At 49.4% G+C, this 20,804-nt stretch overlaps 1 gene segment (V, D, J or C); it reads left to right on the top strand.

The window, feature by feature from the left end:
* Positions 1-7,647: 7,647 nt before the first annotated feature.
* Positions 7,648-17,608, top strand: LOC113913255. The segment is given in 3 exon segments: positions 7,648-8,253; positions 15,833-15,858; positions 17,162-17,608. Coding segments are annotated over 3 exon segments (546 nt in total).
* The last annotated feature ends 3,196 nt before the right edge of the window (positions 17,609-20,804 follow it).

Raw genomic sequence — 20,804 nt, 5'->3', positions numbered from 1 at the left:
CATCACTTCAAACCGCATCACTCATCCGAAGCAACCAGCTCCTCTTCCGAACCGACTGACCTTCCGGCTGGACACACAGGAGCCCAGTGAGCAATAATGGCTCAGCCTCCTGGGGACGTCTGGGCCATACCCCTGCGTCTCTCCCCTTCAAATCTTCCCTGTCATCTTCAGCCTCACACCTGCTCAGCCTGACGCCCAGAGCCCCCCTTTCTTCCGGTCTCTTGGAAATAGCCCCCAGATCCTCCTCCCTCCTCTCTTGATTAAATTAGATTCCCCATGTGCCTTAACTCAGCCATAAACTTCGTTTATGGTGGATTTTCACATGCACAGGTGGAAAATTTAAATAGTGAAATTATAGGGGCGCCTGGGTGGCTCGGTCGTTGAGTGTCTGCCTTCAGCTCAGGTCGTGATCCCAGGGTCCTGGGATCGAGCCCCGCATCGGGGGCTCCTGCTCAGTGGGGAGCCTGCTTCTCCCTCTCCCACTCCCCCTGCTTGTGTTCCCTCTCTCGCTGTGTCTCTCTCTGTCAAATAAATAAAATCTTTAAAAAAAATAGTGAAATTATAGATGTTCTTATATACTTAAAATTATTAATGGAAAATTGCATTCAAACAAAATGTTACCCCATCCTTGACCCCTATGTTCTTCTTGACCTTGACCTTTATATTAGTCTATGTTCTCCAGAAAAACAAAACCAATAGGAGATATAGATGGATGGATAGAAGACAGACAGATAGATATAGCAATATCTAGAGACTTATTATAAGGTATTGGCTCACGTGATCATGGAGGCTGAGAAGTCCTACCATCTGTTATCTGCAAGCTGGAAGCCCCACAGGCTGGTGGTGTAGTTCAAAGGCTCAAGAGCTGGGGGGGAGGGGGGGAGGTGGGCAATGATGTAGATTCTAGTCCAAATCTGAAGGCTTGGGGACCAGGCACACCCAGGGCAGAGGAGGATAAATGTCCCAGCTCAAGCAGACAGGCCGAGGGAGAGCAGTTCCAACCTTCCTCTGCCTTTTTGTTCTATTCAGGCCCTCGATGAATCAGATGGCGCCCATCCACGCTGGGGATGTGGACATGGGGAAGTGGCTGTTCAAGTCCCTCACATCTACTGTGATGCCTACGATTAAAAGAACAGAAAATTACAAATGGGGGTGAGGATGTGGAGAAATCCGAACCCTTGTGCCCTTGGTGGGAAGGTAAAATGGTGCGGCTGCTATGGAACACCATTCAGGGTAGCCTCAAAAAATGAAAAACAGAATTACCATATAATCAAGTAATTCCACTTCTGGGTATATAACCAAAGAATTGAAAACAAGATCTCAAGGACCTATTTGTACACTTAAGTTCATGGCAGCATTATTTACAGTAGTTAAAAGGTAGAAACAACATTTGTCCTTCGACATACGAATAAACAAAACATGGTCTATCCATACAATGGAACAGCATTCAGCCGTAAAAGGGAAAGACGGACCTCGGGAACATTTTAATAATAGACATCACAGTGAATGTGAAGTGGCTTCTCATTATGGTTTTGGTTTTCATTTCCCTAATGATGAGTGATTTTGAACCTTTTTTTTCATGTACTCGTTGGTCATTTGTACATCCTTGGGGAAGTGGCTGTTCAAGTCCTTCGCTCATTTTTTAACTGGGTTGGTTTGGGCTTTTTTTAAGGATTTTATTTATTTATTTGAGAGAGAGAGAGAGAGCACATGCGCAAGTGGGGGGCGGGGGACAGAGGGAGAGAGAGAATCTTAAGCTGACTTCCCGCTGAATGTGGAGCCCAACATGGGGCTCAATCCCAGGACCCCGAGATCATGACCTGAGCGAAATCAAGACTCAGACACTCAGCCGAGTATGCCACCCAGGCGCCACCCATTCCCCCGGGTTGGGATTTTTGGTTTTGAGTTGTAGGAGTTCTTTCCACACTCTGAATGTCAATCCTGTAACACGTATTTGATTTGCAAATATTTTCTCCCATTCTGTGTACTGCCTTTTCACTCTCGATTGTGTCCTTTGACTCATATACGTTTTAAATTTGATGTAGTCCAATTTGTCTATTTTTTCTTTTGTTATCTGTGCCTTTGGTGCAATATCCAAGACATCACTGCCCACAAGTTTCGGCACGTTGTGCTTTCATTTCCATTCATCTTAAATATTTTCTAATTTCTTTTGTGATTTCTTCTTTTGCCCCATTGACTATTTAGGAACACGTCCAATTTCCACAGATTTGTGAATTCCCCGAATTCGCTTCTGTGATTGCTTTCTTGTTTCAGTCCTTTGTGGTTAGAGAATATGCTTTGTATTATTTCAATCCCTTTAAATTTAGTAAGACCGGTTTTATCACCTACAGCCTACCAGGGTCTATCTTGGGGAATGTTCCATGTGCACTTGAGAAGACTGTGTACACTGCTATTGTTGGTGGATGGACTGTTCTAGAGATGTCTGTTGGCTTACAACGTTGTTCAGATCCTCTATTTTCTTGTTGATCTTCCGTCTAGTTGTTCCATGTACTACTGAAAGTGGAGTATCAGAAGCTGAGACTAATATAACACTGTACATTATGCACTGGAATTAAAACTTAAAAACTTAGCAAAATTAACAAAACAAAAAGATCACTAGTGAATCCAGAATGAAACGTTTCAATAAACAGCCAGATAAGGAAAAAGAAGAAGAAGGAGGAGGAGGAAACTGGGGTATCAGAGTCTCCAACCACTATTACTGAATGTAGGAACCTGTTTGAACAAATCCTGAGTATGGTTTCTGATATGTGGGATCAGATCAAGGGTGGAAGGAGGGTATGACATGCAAAATAGTTTACCCTCCCAAAAGAAAAAAAATAATGAGAATAAGTTCAGGATAACATTAGCCCGCCTTACACCACTCCCTCAAAATGAAAAATATGAAAGAGTTAAAATCTAAAGAAAACACTGCCATCCCCTGCAAGCCTCCTGTCCCCTTCCCCGAGGCTTCATTTCTCACCACAGAGCTAAGGCATAACGCTAAGGAGGTCCGAAGTTGGGGAGCAGGAATTCTACGCGGGACTATCTGGAATGCAGCTGAGGTGGATGGAGCGGGGAGGGTGATTGTCCATAAAAGCCAACCACAACTCTTCCCTCCGCTTCCAGGGACTACCTTCTAACTGGGAAGTGTGGAAAATCCCTCAAATCGGCACTCTCCTCTCCCGCGAAGAGGCACGGGCTTCCGAATGTTCTACCCTCTGACGATCCAGTTCGATTTCGACTTCAGTTCAGCGAACGTCAGATCTGTCTCCCAGAGTTGCCCCTCTGGCCACAGGTGACCACCAATGGCCTCCATTACCTACAAGTGCAAACACCATTCAACTAGGCCGCCAGGGGGCAGTACAGAGTTGCATTTGCACCTTGTTACTCAAAGTGTGGTCCGTATGTTGGCGGCTGCCACAGCACCGCCTGGGAGCTTGTTAAAAAAAAAAATGCCTCGTTTCTGGGGCAGCCCAGACCTGCTGAATGTGAATCCACATTTTCACAAGGTCCCTGGTATTCTCTGCCCATCAAAGTCTGAGAAAGTACGTCCTTAGCCCTCATCATCTGGTTCAACCTCACCTGCTGAGAGGCTTGCACTCAAACTACACATGTGGGCAAGCAGAGAAGTCACTTCCCCTTGGTCTCTGGCGCCACTGGGTTCTAAACTGCACACCCCTTCCCTCCTACTCCGTCTGGGCTATTTTGACATCCTTACCAAGCCTCCGACTGGAGTTTTGCAGCCCTGCTTCCTTGATTGCTGCTGCCCCTCCCGGGAGCCAGCTCCTTCCTCCAGCATCCGGTATCCCCTGTGGCTGTCCAGAGGCTGTGGCAGGGCAACCGGGGTCCCTGAATTTAGGTCCAGCCCCTCCTTCTCCCTGAGACCTGGGGCTGTTCCAGGTGGAACCACAGCTTCTGAACCCTGGGCAGTGGGTGAGTGTCACACCCTCACAGAGGTGCTGGGGGGGGAGCAGCTTCAATCTGGACCCCTGGGACAGATCTGTCCCCAGCTCCAAAGGTGCCGGAAGCCCAAAGTCAGAGGCAGGAGTGGGCTCAGCATCACAATGAGGAAAAACCGGGCTGAATCAGGGGCCTCCCAAAGTCTGCCCCTGTCCCCTGTATGACGTCTGCTAGGGTGCTGGCCCCTGTTATTGTTCCGTACCATGCCCATCTCCCTGTTGACCCTGAGCTATCCAGGATGCAGTGCCTGGCCCTCGGGGATGATCGGTCACTGAGTGTGGGACACAAGGATCTGAGCAATGTCGCAATCCTCCATGGAGCCCAACCTTTCTGTGGCCCACATGAGCTCCATGTGATAGGAGGAAGTCAGTTTGTCTGTCTGTTACAGCATCCCAGCACCTTGGCTGGACAGATGCCAAGGGAGCACCTGGGTTGGCCTGGTTCCACGAGGGCATATGGCACCCATGAAATTCACTCTGGGAGACCCTAGAGGGGAGCCTCGCAAAGATGGACAAGCCACCAGGACCACACTGCTCCAGGACACACTGGGACACAGAGGACCTAAAACAAAGGGTGGTTTCAAACCTGAACTCCAGGTCAGCCAACCGTGAAGGGCAGGGTGGATCTGACAACTAGCTTCTGCTGGCACGCACAGCCAAACCAGTGTGTTGCTAGACAGCGTTTTCCACAAGTTTTCCCATCAAAACTCCCAGTAAGAAATATATTTCCCATCATCATCCAGAGTACATCTATGTATTTCAATTACTGAAGCAAAATCCCATGAACTGTCACCACCCCTCTCCTTGCCCAGGGCGCTCTACTCTAGGCTACTTCACTTTTGCAAAACGCTAGTTGCAACCCACTGAACTGCTGTCACAACCCTCTGAGTTACAAGACAAACCTTGAAAAGTGACAGTTGATATATATATATATATATATATATATATATATATATATATATATATATAATGAAACTAGGGTTTCATTTATTTTTTGATAGCTGGTGATTTTTTTCTTGGCCCCACCAGACGGACCAGCTGGTGGTCACACTAACAATAACAGCAATAAGAAATGTGATCATTACAGCCGTCCTCCATATGTGTTATGCTCGTTGTACTTCTCCGTTTAAAAAGCATGCGCCTGGGTGGTTCAGATGGTTGGGCATCTGCCTTCGGTTCAGGTCATGATCCCGGGGTCCTGGGATCGAGTCCTGCATCGGGCTCCCTGCTCCTTGGGAGCCTGCTTCTCCCTCTGCTTCTCTCTCTCTCTCTCTCTCCCCCTCTGTCTCTCATGAATAAATAAATAAAATCTTTAAAAAAATAAAAATAAAAAATAAAAAGCATGTTCACCATACACAAAAATAACTCAAAATGGATGAAAGACTTAAATGTGAGACAGGAATCCATCAAAATCCTTGAGGAGAACACAGGCAGCAGCAACCTCTGTGACCTCAGCTGCAGCATCTTCTTGCTAGACATGTCCCCAAAGGCAAGGGAAATAAGGCAAAAATGAACTATTGGGACCTCATCAGGATAAAAAGCTTTTGCACAGCAAAGGAAACAGTCTACAAAACCAAAAGACAACCGACAGAATGGGAGAAGATATTTGCAAATGACATATCAGATAAAAGGTTAGTATCCAAGATCTATAAAGAACATATCAAACTCAACACCCAAAGAACAAATAATCCAATCAAGAAAAATGGGCAGAAGACATGAACAGACATTTCTCCAAAGAAGACATACAAATGGCCAACAGACAGGTGAAAAAATGCTCAATATCACTCGGCATCAGGGAAATCCAAATCAAAACCACAGTGAGACACAACCTCACACCAGTCAGAATGGCTAAAATTAACAAGTCAGGAAATGATAGATGTTTTCGAGAATGTGGAGAAAGGGGAACCCTCCTACACTGTTGGTGGGAATGCAAGCTGGTGCAGTGACTCTGGAAAACAGTATGGAAGTTCCTCAAAATTTGAGAATAGAGCTACCCTACGACCCAGCAATTGCACTACTAGGTATTTACCCCAAACATACAAATGTAGTGATCTGAAGGGACACCTGCATCCCAATGTTTATAGCAGCAATGTCCACAATAGCCAAACTATGGAAAGAGTCCAGTTGTCCATCAACAGATGAATGGATAAAGAAGATGGGGTATATATATATATATATATATATATATATATATATGGAATACTACTCAGCCATCAAAAAAATGAAATCTTGCCATTTGCAATGATGTGGTTAGAACTAGAGGATATTATGCTAAGCAAAATAAGTCAATCAGAGAAAGACAATTATCATGTGATCTCACTGATATGTGGAATTTAAGAAACAAAACAGAGGATCATAGGGGAAGAGAACAAAAATAAAACAAGACAAAATCAGAGAGGGAGACAAACCATAAGAGACTCTTAATTATAGGAAACAAACTGAGGGTTGCTGGAGGGGAGGTGGGGGGGTGGGGTAACTGGGTGATGGACATTAAGGAGGGCATGTGATGTAATGGGCACTGGGTGTTATATAAGACTGATGAATCACTGACCTCTACCTCTGAAACCATTAATACATTATGTTAATTAATTGAATTTAAATTTTTTAAAAAAAAAGCACGTTCAGGGGCACCTGGGTAGCTCAGTCAGTTAAGTGCCTGACTTTTGTTTCAGCTCAGGTTGTGATCTCCTGGTGATGAGATCGAGCCCCAGGTCGGCTCCATGCTCAGCACAGAGTCTGCTTCAGATTCTCTTTCCTTCCACCCCTCCCCCCCAAGATAAAGAAATAAAATGAAATCTTTAAAAAGCACGTTCAAAGGACAAATACTATATGATTCCATGTATACGAGGCCCCTAGAGTCAGAGTCACTGAGACAGAAAGTAGGATGGTGGGTGCGGGGGGCTGCGGGAGGAGGAATGGTGAGTTAGTGTTTCAAGCAGACAGGGTTTCAGTCTGGGAAGATGAACAAGCTCTGGAGAGGGATGGTGGCAAGGCTTGCACAACAGTGTGAATGTGCTTAATGCCACTGAATTGTACACTTAAAAATGGCTAAGATGCAAATGTCATTTTACGTATATTTTACCACAGTTTTTAAAAAACTAAAGGGCAAAGAAGCAGCTTCGCATCCATTCTCTCCCAACTTGGACCTCGCCATGGTCCTGAAAGTGAGCAGAGCCGGCAGTTGCTGCCAGCCCCACCTCCCAGACTCCTGGATGCCCCAGAGGTGACCAGAGCATCCCTCCCGGGAGTGCCAGCGCGGAGCCAGGCTCTTGTCACCCCATGCGGGGGCTCGGTCCCTCTTCATTGCCGCTGCTCACCCCACACCAAAGTGGGTTTCCGGATGGACAGTGCTTGGGCATTTGGGGAGATGGGAAAGGGGTCTCACGGAAACCCTTACTGTGTGCAGTATACTGACGCTATGCTCATGATGGTGACCTCTGGATAAAATCTATGAGGGTGTGAGGGTGTAAGTGTGAGAGAGAGAGAGCGTGTGTGTGTGTGTGTGTGTGTGTGAGAGAGAGAGAGAGAGAGATGACACCCATGAGGTGCTGGACATGGTGCATTAAACACTATTTTTATAATTGTATCATGATTCCCGAACTTGAACATCGGCTTCCTGCTTAACGACACCTGTTTCCTCCCCTGTCACCACCCCTCTCCCCAGCCTGGTCAGAACAGCAGCCCCAGCCCCAGCCCACTGAACGCAGGCAACTCCTGCCCCACTGGCATTTTGCCGCCTCCATGGCCTCTCCAGTCCCAGGGGAGAGGCTCCACAGACCCAAGTGCCCTCTGAGAAGGAAGGCAGGAGCAGGTGTGGCCCACCCAGGGCCCCAGGGGCAAGACCAGGCTTGCAGCTGTGGTGGGAGACGGTTGAGCTCTGGATGCCGACCACAGCAGGGCAATTGGCCAATGGCCCACTGGGAGAGACCCCCCGGAGTAACAGCCATGGGCCTTGGAGAGAAGGTTCAGGCAGAGGACCGGGCCACTTGGGCCAGGGAACACTGGGATAGCCGCTGCCAGCAAGAAGAACTGGGGAAACTACTGACTCTCCTCCAGGGAGCTCAAACCTGCAGGTCCTTTGACCCTGAGGGCAAATGAGGCCAGGGACAGGTCGGGTGGGCTCTGAGGCCCCCTGGGGGCAGAGCCCTGGCCCCAAGCCATGCTGGCCCCTGCTGCTGCTGGGCTTGGCTGTGGGTGCCCATGGTCGGCTGCCCCCAGTGACAGTAGCCCCACCGAACAGCACCCCAGACCCTGGAGCCCCAGCAGGAAGCAGCTCTCGGAGCCTGTGGGACAGGTAAGGGACTGAAGGAGTCCTGGAGGTGAGGGAGGAGAGGGTCTTTACAGCCAGAACTGGGACTGGGACACAGAGCGGCTCTGCGGGGCACAAGAAGGACAAAGAATCAGTGAGAAGGGGGGGAATCCTGGACAGACACTGGCTTTATTTAAAGTGTGGACATTTTGGCCAGGGTGTATTCGTTTGTATTCGTTTGTTTTAGTATTGTATTAATATATTATTTGTCTTAATTACTGAGCTTTTTGGCACTCCTAAATTTTGCACCCAAGGCTAGTGCCTCACCCCGGTCTTCTGGGAAGAAACAGGAGGCAGGGGCAGGATGCCCACGTGGGTGGTAGGTGCTGTGACTGGGCCAGGGTGCCAAGGCCGCCTCCTCTTAGCTGATGAGCCACCTCCTTGCCCTTCCCCTGCTGGGCAGGGGCCACCCCCTGGGGCACTGGGGTGCAGGCTCCAGCCAATGCTTCTTTTCTTTTTTAAAAAAGATTTTATTTATTCATTTGAGAGAAAGAGAGAGGGAGAGAGCACAAGCCAGGGGGAGCAGCAGAGGCAGAGGGAGAAGCAGGCTCTCCACTGAGCAGAGAGCCCGATGTGGGTCTCCATCCCAGGACCCTGGGACCATGACCCGAGCCAAAGGCAGCCGCTCAACTGACTGAACCACCCAGGCGCCCCTCCAGCCAGTGCTTCTTACGTCAGAGTGGGCCTTCTCTGCTGTCCCCAGGTCACCGGACCCTCAGCCAAGGACCTTCAGCCAGGGCCGCTTCCTGTGACTGACCCCCTAAAAACTCAAGCCCACCCAGGGTGCAAGCGCCTCCATGGGAAAGGCCCCTGCGAGGGTCTGTGGGGGCCACGGTCTGCCACCACTTTACTGAGTGACCCCAGCGCCCTCCTCTCTGTGTGCGGTGGGAAGTCCCTGGACTAAGTGCCGAGCATCTGGGTCCACTTATGATAATGAGTGACACAACAGCACGTTCATTGTGGGCACTAATCACTTTAGGGGCAGAACGTGCCTCAGCAGCCCCACAAGGCAGAGCCTGCTATCCTCCCCATTTTACAGATGAGGATAGAGGTCCAGAGAGCTGAGGGGACCTGCCCAATGTCACACAGCCAGTGCAGACTCCAACAGGCAAGCCTGATGGCTGCCAGGTCTTCCCACCCCCATCTCCTAACTTGTGGGGCTGACAAGTCTGCCTCTCCCAGCCTCAGTTGCCTACCTGCAAAACGAGGGGTTCTAGTCGGGTGAGGGCCTTGTAGCCTGACACCCACCCCAAGGATGCTGGGGTTGCCATGGTGCAGGGCCGGAACAGGATGAGATGCTTCTGTTCTGTACTAGCAGGCCAGCCATGAAGGGTGGGTCAGCACCTGTGGGTGTCGGGCAAGGACTAGCATTTCAGCGTCCGGCAGGGCCCAGGGAAACACAAGGAGAGATGGAGCCCCCATGGGGGTTCAGGCCTTGTGCTGGGGCTGGGATCCCAGGGGAGTAAGCTTTGGCCCCAATTCAAGGTCCAGCGGGAGAGGGGGCTGGTGAAGCAGCAACCACACACAAGGACAATGGCGAGGTGGTACAGGCACAGAATGCTCAGGAAGCTCCCAGTGGTCCGCAGGGCTGGAACGAGTGGGTACTGGGGCCAAGAGGGTCTGAGAGAAGGCTGAACAGGTGACCAGCCCCTGACATGGAGGACCCATCCCTGGAGGACAGACTTCATCTGGGGCATCCTGGGGAATGTTTGCAAGGAAGGGACATGACCAGACTTGGGTGGTTGAGGGTGGGAATCCTCCAGGGAGGTGGTTGCGTGCGGCCGAGAAGGCCAAGCGCAGCTCCATCGAGCCCGGAGCCGGCCCCAGGGCCCGACAGGCGACAGGGCCCAGCAGGCCCAGAAGGAGCAGCAGCATGGCACCTGGGAGGGGAGGCAGAAGGGGAAGGAGAGGGGGGCTTGTGCCAGGAGCGGCCCCCAGATGCCCCGAGTTCCGGGACTGGGAGACGCGTTACTTTCACAGCCCTGCCCCCGACCCACAACTAGGACTCGGTTTCCTACACACCTGGACTAGCTCAGCGGTTCTCAAGCTTCAGTGGGCCTCAGTGTCATATAGAGGGCTTGCTGGAACACATGTTGTTGGGCCCCCGCCCCCAGAGTTTCCATTCATTTGGTTTAGGATGAGGCTTGAGAATTTGCATTTCTAACAAATTCCAGGTAATGCAGATGCTGCTGGTCCAGGGACCACACTTTGGGAACCAGAAGATTAGTCCAGTGAGTCTCCTTTTTTTGTAAGAAACGAACCCCCTTCTCAAGTGAAAGCTCACACACCTGTACCACAGATACAAGCAGAAATGCTTTGGTGGAAGGGGGCTGGGCTTCCCCCCTCCCCACCTTGGCACCACAGAGGGTGGTCAGGGCGTCTGAGTTTCTTTCAGCCTGGTTTGCTAAATTTTCCTGTGGCTATTCTATGGACCTTGGCCTGCCCCTCACTCGGGCACTAGTTCTCTGTACCGATGGCCACTGTTTCAGCCCCCATATGGACAGGAAAGGAAATAGCTGCTCATTGACCCCTTTCCTGGCCTTTGACCCACAAGGGTCAGCCGCCACTCTGGACCTCTGGACTCCCCAGGGGCCCTTCTTTCAGTAAAGAGGCCAGAACAGTTGGGCTTTGACATAGCTCCCTCCCCGTGGAAAAAAAAAAAAAAGAAGGTAAAATAAACTATGGTATATCCGTGGAAAAGAATAAACGCATTATATATATGCATATATACATATATATATAGTGACTATAGTAACATAATGAAGATTTCTATTTTTATTTTACTTTAATTTGTACAGAGTAAAATTCTCTCTTTTTGGTATAGTAGTTGTATAAATTTTAATAAAATCATAGAGTCATGTAACTACCACCACAGTCAAGATAGAGAGCATTTCCATCACCCGCCAAAATTTCCTTGTGTCCCTTTTGTAATCAGTCCCTTTCTCTGCCGCAACCATGGCAACCACTGATCTCTCTGGGACCCTATAGTTTTGCCTTTTCCAGACTATCATATAAATGGAATAGTGCAGTATATAAACTTTCTGTAAATTAATCTTTTTATTTTGAAATCATTGTAGATTCACATGTGGTTGTAAGAAACAATACAGGGGGCCCCATGTCCCCTTCACCTGGTTTCCCCCAATGGTAATGCCTCATAAAACTATAGTAAAATATCACAACCAGGGTATTGACATTGATACAGTTAAGGCACAGAACATTTCCCTCACCACAGATTCCTCATCTTGCCCTTTATTGCTACTCCCATTTCCGTCCCTTCCAATCACTTTCTTTACCCGCTGGCAACTACTAATTTGGCCTTCATTTCTAATTTTGTCATTTCAAGACTTTCCTATAATGGAATCATACAGTTTGTAACATTTGGTGATTAGCGTTTTTCACCCAGCCTAATTTTCTGGATGTCCTTTCAGATTGTTGGGTGAATCATTGTTCGTTGCTCTTTTATAACTGAATAATAATATTCCAAGTACAGAACCTTTTGAGTCTGGCTTCTTTAGTTCAGTATAATGCCTTTGAAGTTCACCCAGGTTATTCCATTTGTCAATAGCTTGTTCCTTTCTATTGCTGAGAAGTATTCCATCATTTTGTTTAGCCATTCACCAGTACAGTATTGAACTGAAGGGGCAAAAACAGGCATCCTTGTCTTGTTCCTGAACTTGAGGGGAAAGCGTTCAGTCTTCCACCAATGAATATGATGTTCAACGTGGATTTTTCATAGATGGTCTTTATAAAGTTGAGGAAGTTCCGTTCTACTCCAGGTTTTTTAAGTCTTTTGTCATGAAATTGTGTTGAATTTTGTCAAATATTTTTCTGCATCAATCGAGATGATCACATGGCTATCATCTTTCATTTTATTATTATGATATGTTGTGTTGATTGATTTTCTTAAGCTGAACCACCCTTGCATTCCTGAGATAAATCCCACTTGCTGTATGATTCTTTCAATATGCTGTTGGATTCACTTTTCTAGTATTTTATTGAGCATTTTTGCATGTGTATTCGTAAGGGATAGTTTGTAGTTTTCTTGTGATGTCTTTGTTGGGTTTTGAAATCAGGGTAATTCTCAAAGAATGAGTTAGGAAGTGTTCCTTTCTTATTATTTTTCAGAAGAGCTTGTGAAGGATTGATGTTAAATTTTCTTTAAATATTTGGTACAGGGGTGCCTGGGTAGCTCAGTCGGTTAAGTGTTCGACTCTTGGTTTTGGCTCAGGTCATGATCTGAGGGTCATGGGATCGAGCCCCACCTCAGGCTCTGCGCTCAGGGCAAAGTCTGCCTTAGAGTCTCTCTCTCCCTCTCCCCCCCCCCCACCAACCGCTCATGTGCCTGTATGCACTCTCTAAATAAATAAATAAATACAATCTTTAATAATAAATAAATATTTTGTACATACACACATGCATACATAAAAATATTTGGTAGGATTTTCTGGTGAAGCCTTTTGTCCTGGGCTTTTCTTTATGGGAACGGATTTTGATTACCATTTTAATCTCTTTAGTTATTATAGGCCTGTTCAGGTTTTCTATTTCTTTTTGAGTCAGTTTAGGTTGTGTGTGTATTTCTAAGAATTTGTTCATTTCAACTAGGTTGCCTGACTTGTTGGTATTCCATTGTTCATATTATTTCCCTATAATCCTTTTCAACTTTGCATGGTGTGTAATAATGTCCCAACTTCCAGTTCTGACTTTTTTAAAAAAAGATTTTATTTATTTATTTGACAGAGAGAGCAGCAGAGGCAGAGGGAGAAGCAGACTCTCTGCTGAGCAGGGAGCACAATGTGGGATTTGATCCCAGGACCCTGGGATCATAACCTGAGCCCAAGGCATATGCTTAACTGACTGAGCCACCCAGGTGCCCCAGTTCTGACTTTAATAATTGGAATCGTCTCTGTTTTGTATTTGTCAGTCTGGTAAAGATTTCTCAAAGCTGCTAAACTTCGAAGAACCAGCTTTTGGTTTTACTGGTTCTCCTTATTGTTTTTTATTCTCTAATTCATTTATTTCTACTCTAATCATTATTATTTCCTTCCTTCTGCTAGCTTTGGAATTAACTTGCTCTTCTTTTTCTATTTCCTTAAGGTAGACTTAAGTATTGGTTTGAAATCTTTCTTCTTTCTTAATAGAGACATTTTTATAGCTATAAATTTTCCTTAGAGCACCACTGTCACTGAATCCCATAGGTTTTAGTGTGTTGGGTTTTCTTTTCATTCAACTGAAAGTATCTTTTAATTTCACTTGTAGTTTCTTCTTTGACCCACTGGTAACTTAAGACTGTGTTGTTTATGATTTTGACTACTCTAAATACCTCACAAGTGGAATCATGCGGTATTTGTGCACCAACATTACACAAGGTTTCCAAATTCTCCACATCCTTACCAACACTTGTTTCCTAGTTTGTTTTTTTAAAAGTAGCCATCCCAATGAGTGTGAGGTGGTATCTCATTGTAGTCCTAATTTGCATTTATCTAATGATTAGTAATATTGAGCATCTTTCATGTGCTTATTGGCCATTTGCATATCTTCTTTGGAGAAATGCCTGTTCAAGTCCTTTGCCCATTTTTGAATTGGGTTGTTTGTTTTTTTTCTTGTTGGGTTTTAGGAGTTCCCTGTATATTCTGGATATTAACCTTTTATTAAATATATGATTTGCAAATATCTTCTCTCATTCTGTGCATTGCCTTTTTACCCTGTAGATAACATCATTTGATATACAAAGTTTTGACATTTTCATGAAATCCAACTTGTCTAGTTTTTCTTTTGTTGCCTGTGCCTTCAGTGTCATATCCAAGAAATCACTGCCAATCCAATGTTGTAAAGCTTTTGTCCTATGTTTTCTTCTAAGAGTTTCATTGTTTTAGCTCTTATATTTATGCCTTGCATCCATTTTGAGTTTATTTTTGTATATGATGTTAGGTAGGAGTCCAACTTCATTCTTCTGCCCGTGAATATCTATGTTTCCCAGCACCATTTATTGATAAGACTGTCCTTTCCCCATTGAATGGTCTTGGCACCCTTGTCAAAAATCATTTCATTGTATGTGTGAGAGTTTATTTCTGGGCTCTGTGTTCTATTCCACTGGTCTGTATTTATGTCAATACCACACTGTCTTGATTATTGTAGCTTTATAGTAAGTCTCGAAGCCTTGTGGTGTCATTTCTCCAACTTTGTCCTTTCCTTTCAATATTGTGTCAGCTATTCTGAGTCCTTTGCCCCACTATATAAACTTTAGAATCAGTTTGCCAATATCAACAAAATAATTTTCTGGGAATTTGATAGGGATTGCTTTGAAGCTACAGGTCTGGCCTGACGGTCGGGTAGTGAGAGCATTCTTGGTCATGTGTGACAAGATGAAGGCAGAAAGAGAGCTGGGTTGGGGGGGAAGGTGGTCAATCTCACTTGGATATGGTGAGTTTGAGATTCCTGTTGAACATCCAGCTGGAGATGGTCAGTAGGCAATTTAGGGAGAGTCGAGGAGAGGGTTTAGAGCTGGACTAGACTTGAGCCTCACCAAATGGGCAGTAGTGGGAATCCACAATATAGGAAGATGGCAAAGAAGGAGGACTCAGGGTGCCGATCTGGGAGTCAGCTGCTATGCATGGGCAGGGGTGAAAGAGAAGTCAGGGGAGGAGAGTGGGAGGCCTCAGGTGCCAACAGGAAGAGAGTCACTGAAAATGGAGGCTGACTCTATGTTGCATCCTGTAAAGACATAATGTACAACAGGAACTGGGGGACTGCCCAGGAAGAGGGCCCTGTTGGCCCTGACGTGGGAGCTTTCAGGGAGAGATGGAGATGAAAGCCAGGGAGGCCCTCCATGTCCCAGCATATGAAACAGTGCCTGGAGCTACTTTCGGATGGATAGATGGGTGAGTGGATGGATGGATGGATGGATGATGGATGATGGATGGATGAACACCATGGACAGATGCACAGACAGGTGGACAGAAAACCAGTGGTCTGATAGATCACAGAAAGCTTCATCAAAGAGGTGGGATTGCATTGTGTCTTGATGTGTAGAGAAAAAGTGGGGGGTCTTCACATGGGAGTACAATGAGTCAGGAATGACCCAGTCCCAGACCAACCAGTAGGCCCAGGAGGGAAGCCACCTGGCTGGACCATGGGAAATAGTAGGAGAGGAACCCACAGAAGCTCTAAATGAGACCATCAGGCAGGTCTGAGCCAGGTCAGGACTCACTCTGCCACACCACATGCGAGGACGAGGCACCCAGAGATTTACTAAACACCTACTCCATGCAGTGTCACCGTCAGCACTGAGGATTAGGAGGTGACCAGGACAGCCTTGGAAAGGGGGGAAATATATAAGACATGGGTACAGTCTGCCTCAATCAGGGGGCTGGGCATGGGGACACCTCTGGGCTGTGGGCTCATCCAGGTGTGCCACAGCCTCTAGGAGGCTGGCTGCCCAGCCCCACCTGCAACAGCCTTATGCCCATCACAGGTTCCTGTTCTGGCCTGGCCCCCGGGGGGCAGGCCCCAGGTGCTGGCCCGGTGGGTTTTGGCCCGAAACTCAGTCACCCTGGTTTGTTTTCAGTGAAGGAACCCAGCTCACCGTCCTAGGTAAGTGGCTCTCACCACATTTCCCAACCTGCCCCACTCCTCTGTTGTGTTGGGAAAGTTACTTTTCTTTGGGGGCTGCTCCCTGTCTGCCCTCCCAGCCTTAAGGACTGACCTTCTAGCAGATCTGTGGGATCTGGGGGAAGTGGATTGGTCTCGGGGAAACCAGCAGGAAGGACCCCAATGGTACAAGCATTTACCTTTAAAATCTGACAGTTGAATGTGTCCAGATTCCAGGGCCCTAGGCTGGGGGTGGATGATCCAAAAATGGGGGCTCCTTCCCTTCTTCCAGGGCAGACACCTATGTGGGGTCCAAGGCTAGTTCTGACTAGGGCCCTGGGTTAGCCTTAGAGAGTCCCTTGGGGTCTTGGCTGCTTGCTTGATGCCCATCCAGGCTAGGAGGACCACACAGGAGGCTGGGGACATGGCTGGGGCTGTGAGTTTGCTCTAGGCTGAAGTGCTGAGGGCCTCTGCTAGGCCGTGGGGACATGGGGACAGAGACAAGAGCGATGCAGGGCAAGGTGACCAGAAACACAGCCCTCCTAGGATGTTGGTCAGAAGGGAGCAGGTACCATGGGGCAGAGTCTTACCTGTCCCTGGAGCCTCAAAACCCCCAGGTGTCTCACCTTTCCAAGGGGTGGCCTCCTGCCTTCCTCAAAGGGTACTTTAGACTCAGAAGATGACAAAGTGGGGAGTGAGTGGGGGCTCAGAGATATACACAGCTGCCCCTTAAAGTCAGGAATCATCAGAGGTGCTGAGGTGGCCATGGGGCCACCTTGCCTGTCGTCTACAGGGAGTAGCCCCAAGAAGCTGCAGAAGTGAAGGGTCCTGTGGTCAGGGCAGGAGAGATGTGGGAGATGGCAGAGCCTTGGAGTACCCAGCCTTTCCAGGAGGCAGGGAGAGAGCTATTCCTGAAGGGGAGAGGGGCGCCTTGCCCCACCGGGTGCAGGGCTCAGGACCTCCATACATACCATCAGAGTTGTCCTGGCAGGCTGAGTAAGGGACTCCAGTTCACAGGGGAAGCACCTGGATCCAGAAGAAGGAAGTGATATGGGGCCCAGATGCTGGGCTGAGAAGGAAACTGAGGCTGCAGATGCACCTCTCACACATCTGGGAGAGGTGACATGGAAGAGCTGCTGGGAGCATGGGGGGCTGCCTGCTGTCCAGGGCTGGAGTGGTAAGGAGGATCCCCTGGGTGAACAGACATGGCCACCATGGGAACAGTCACAGAGGCTGTAGATAAGGGAAGGGCTGCCCAACACCGGGACTCTCCCTGCATCTCTCACTCTCTCCTCTGTCCACACAGGTCAGCCCAAGTCTGCGCCCTTGGTCACGCTCTTCCTGTCATTCTCTGAGGAACTCGGCGCCAACAAAGCCACCCTGGTGTGCCTCATCAGTGACTTCTACCCCAGCAGCTTGACGGTGGCCTGGAAGGTAGACGGCAGCAATGTCACCCAGGGCGTGGAGACCACCAAGCCCTTCATACAGAGCAACAACAAGTACGCGGCCAGCAGCTACCTGAGCCTGTCGCCTGACAAGTGGAAATCATACAGCAACGTCAGCTGCCTGGTCACGCACGAGGGGAGCACCGTGGAGAAGAAGGTGGTCCCCGCAGAGTGCTCTTAGGTCCCCGACACCCAAGGGGGCCTGGAGGCACAGGACCTCCAGGAGGATCTGCCCTCCCACCAGGGTCACCCCGGCCCTTCTCGCTGCACCCGCTCGACACTCAATAAAATGTCCTTTATTCAATCAGCAATTGTGCTCTCTGCTCATTGCTCTTCAAACACTTTTTGACCTGAACTCAACCATCCTCAAATGTGAACACAATTCTTTTCACCCTCTGGGAAAGGAGTCAGCAGAAGGCATCGTCATGTTTTTGCAAGGGGTAGTTTTACTCTCACCCAGAATTGCCAGAGAATATTCCAGAACAGGAGATACCAACAGCAGAACCAAGATAGGCCATCCTCCACCATGTCTCTATGCTTACTTTTTGTGCATGGACCACGTCAGTCACCAGCAGTACCAAAGCCCACTGCTCTTGGTTCCCTGTGGACTCCTGGATAATGTCTGAGCTCCTCCTTGGACCTGGGGCCTCACCGTCAGGGACTAGCTCTCTCCTGAGATGTCCACTCTCCTTTCCCAGTAGGCCCCCACTCGACGCCATGTTTTCTCTGGTTTCCTACCCCATATGGACCTTCCCCATCATCATAGCCTAGAGTATCCCCTCTTTCTTAGCAGTCCCCCTGCTCCTGCCTCCCCAGTGACACCGTCCCGTGCCCCTCCCACAGACGTCTCTGTCACACTCACCACAGGACCCTCAGTCCCTGGACCCTAGTCGCTCAATCTCACACTCCCACTGAGGGCTCCTCCTCCCACGTGTGTCATGGGGGTCCCAGCTGCGTTCAAGGTCCTTGGGAGGCAGGGACCCTGTAGAGTCCAATCCGTCACTGACCCACCACAAGCACTAACCCAAAATGTCCATGGGTGGTCACTGTCAATGTCAAGTTTACATTCCGGACTGCGCTCTGGACAACTGTGGACTGTGAACTGGTTCACCTTCTTAGGAGTTGGGAATCGGCCCTGAGAACCAGGAAGACTGCTGTGCTGGGAGCTAGCTCAGGATGGCGGGTCCAGGCTCCGCGTCCCACAGTCAGACTGGACACGTACACACGCACGATCAAGTTGCATGCACACGCTAGTACACACGCATGCGTGCTATTGCACACACGGCCATGTGGGGCCTGTGCCTAGGACGTGTGGTAGCATCCAGAACCGTGGGGTCTGTGCCTAGGACGTGTGGTAGCATCCAGAACCCTCCATGGGCCCCAGCTCAGCAGAGGGCACAGGCCCCATCATGTCTGTGTTGGAAAGAGGACTGTCAGTTCTTCCAGGTGACATTCCCCAAGCAAGCAGAGCCACAGACCGAGCTCCTTCCAGGAAGTTACCTGGGATGTGATACGTCACTCAGACATTCCCTCCGACCCCTCCATGGCTGGGGATGCGGGGAAGCTCACCCCACAAGGAACTGAAGATGCAGGGGGGAGGGGGGCCCCCCTCTCAAGCTCCCATGGGCCAGACCAGCCCCCACAAAGAGGAGGCTGGACTTTGAGCCTCCCAAGCAGCTGCAGGTGGGCCTGGGTCAGGAAGTGGGGGGGTGTCACGGGTGACAGAGGGTCGTGTTCGAGGCTGTATCACCGTGTTATGTGTTCAGTGGAGGGACCCAGTTGACTGTGCTTTCTCTCTCTTTGGGGACCAAAGTGAAATTTGGATTTGAATTTCTCTCTTTTCCATTCAGTCTAGGACTGGGTTCTGAATCGCTCTGGCATTCTGGAAGCTTCAGCTTCTTGTCTGGCCATCTCACCCCCTGTAGCCTGCTCCTGCTCTGAAGCACCTGGTAGAGACAGGATGCACCGGTTCCAGTGACCCGCCCCCCGCCACACGCCCCTCCTCGCTGTGACTCAGAGCTGCTTCTCCAGTTGACCATCTCCTCTGGCCTCTGGGTTAGTAGGAATCCTCAGTTTTCCTTCTGGGGTAGTTTCATTCTTACCCAGAATAGCCCAGAGAATGTTCCAGAATAGAAGGTAAGCCAGCAGGGCAGCCCATCCTCTGCTCCCTCCCTATATTCATCCTCCTTGTGTGGACCATGTCCACCCCGAGCAGTCTTGGGGCCCATTGCCCATGGCTCCCCATGGCCTCCCGGTTAAAGGTTAAGCTCCTCCCTGAATCCTGGGGTCTCACAGGCTGGGACTGTGAGGCAAGAAGCCTCTCCTCGGAAGGGAGGAGAGCCTGAAAGGTGGATACCGTGTTAAAGACAGACAGACCCAGCCAGCCAGACAGAAGCCCCATATGAAGGTACGAGGGAGAGTTACCTGGGGGAGAACTCAGACAGACCAATGCTGGAGGACAGATGGATTTCTCCAGAAGCTCTAAGGTCTCAAGGCTGATGCCAGCCAGGAACAGGGCAGCTCAGGGGTGGGATGGCGAGTTTTGAGGACAGGTGAACCTGCAGAGGGACTGAGACCAAAGAGAGGGTGCCAGGGCTCCCCTGATTTGGGCACTGGGATGTTCCCAACAGACCTGGGGTCACACCTGTCATCCCCAGCCCTGCTCCCAGCACCCAATCAGCTCTCAATAAAATGTCCTTTTGTCAATCAGAAATCATGCTCTCTGCTAATTTTTTTTTGGTCTCAGATTTAATTTGCAGCCTCTCCAGGATTTTCAGGGTGAGATGCATGGGATCCTAGGCGCCCGGTAGGAAAGTAGCCCAAGAGGAGAGGCTCACAGTCTCCCTGGGGCATCTCCCGGAAAACTGGCTGGGGCATGAGGAGTCTGGCCACTAGAACCTCAGTCCCTCTGTCCTGGCCCTCCACCATTCCTCCTCCGGCACAGAGCCATGCCCACTCCCTGCTATCTCTCTGGTCGGAGCGGCCATGGCTGGTGACCTCCAGATCAGCCCTCCCTCCCTGACCTTGTGGGGACCCTCCACACCCTGGTGTCCTCTCTTTCCTCAGCCTGGAAACCCTGCTCTGGCCTGGAACCCCTCCGCTCCTGGCCCTCGCCCCCCCGTATGCCCTCCTCCCCCCACACTGCCCAGCTCAGCTTCTGCCCACCTTTACCCCCTCCCCGTCGCTCCCTCAGACTGGACCACCCATGGGGTCCAGGACAGCCCAGTAGCTCGGCTTCACAGGCTCTTGAATCTGGGGGCCACTTCGATTCCTCACCAGATGGCAGGTTCAGAGATGTGAGGAATAGGAGGAAGCCAGGAAGGAAACTGTCGCACACAAGGCCTGCCGGGGGAGTCGGGCACCAGCAAAATAAACTCTGAGCTCCCCAGGAACCAGTGCAAGGAGGGAAATAGGTGCCCTATAAGTTCTCTGGAAAGGGATACCTGCTGGAGGGAAACTGGTGTCTCAATGCTGAGGCCAGGTGTCTTGTACCATAACAAAAAG

Source organism: Zalophus californianus, chromosome 14 (genome assembly GCF_009762305.2).
Source record: "Zalophus californianus isolate mZalCal1 chromosome 14, mZalCal1.pri.v2, whole genome shotgun sequence".
Classification (NCBI taxonomy): domain Eukaryota; kingdom Metazoa; phylum Chordata; class Mammalia; order Carnivora; family Otariidae; genus Zalophus; species Zalophus californianus.
Note: the sequence above shows the minus strand (reverse complement) of the source record. Positions and strands in the feature narration are given on the sequence as shown.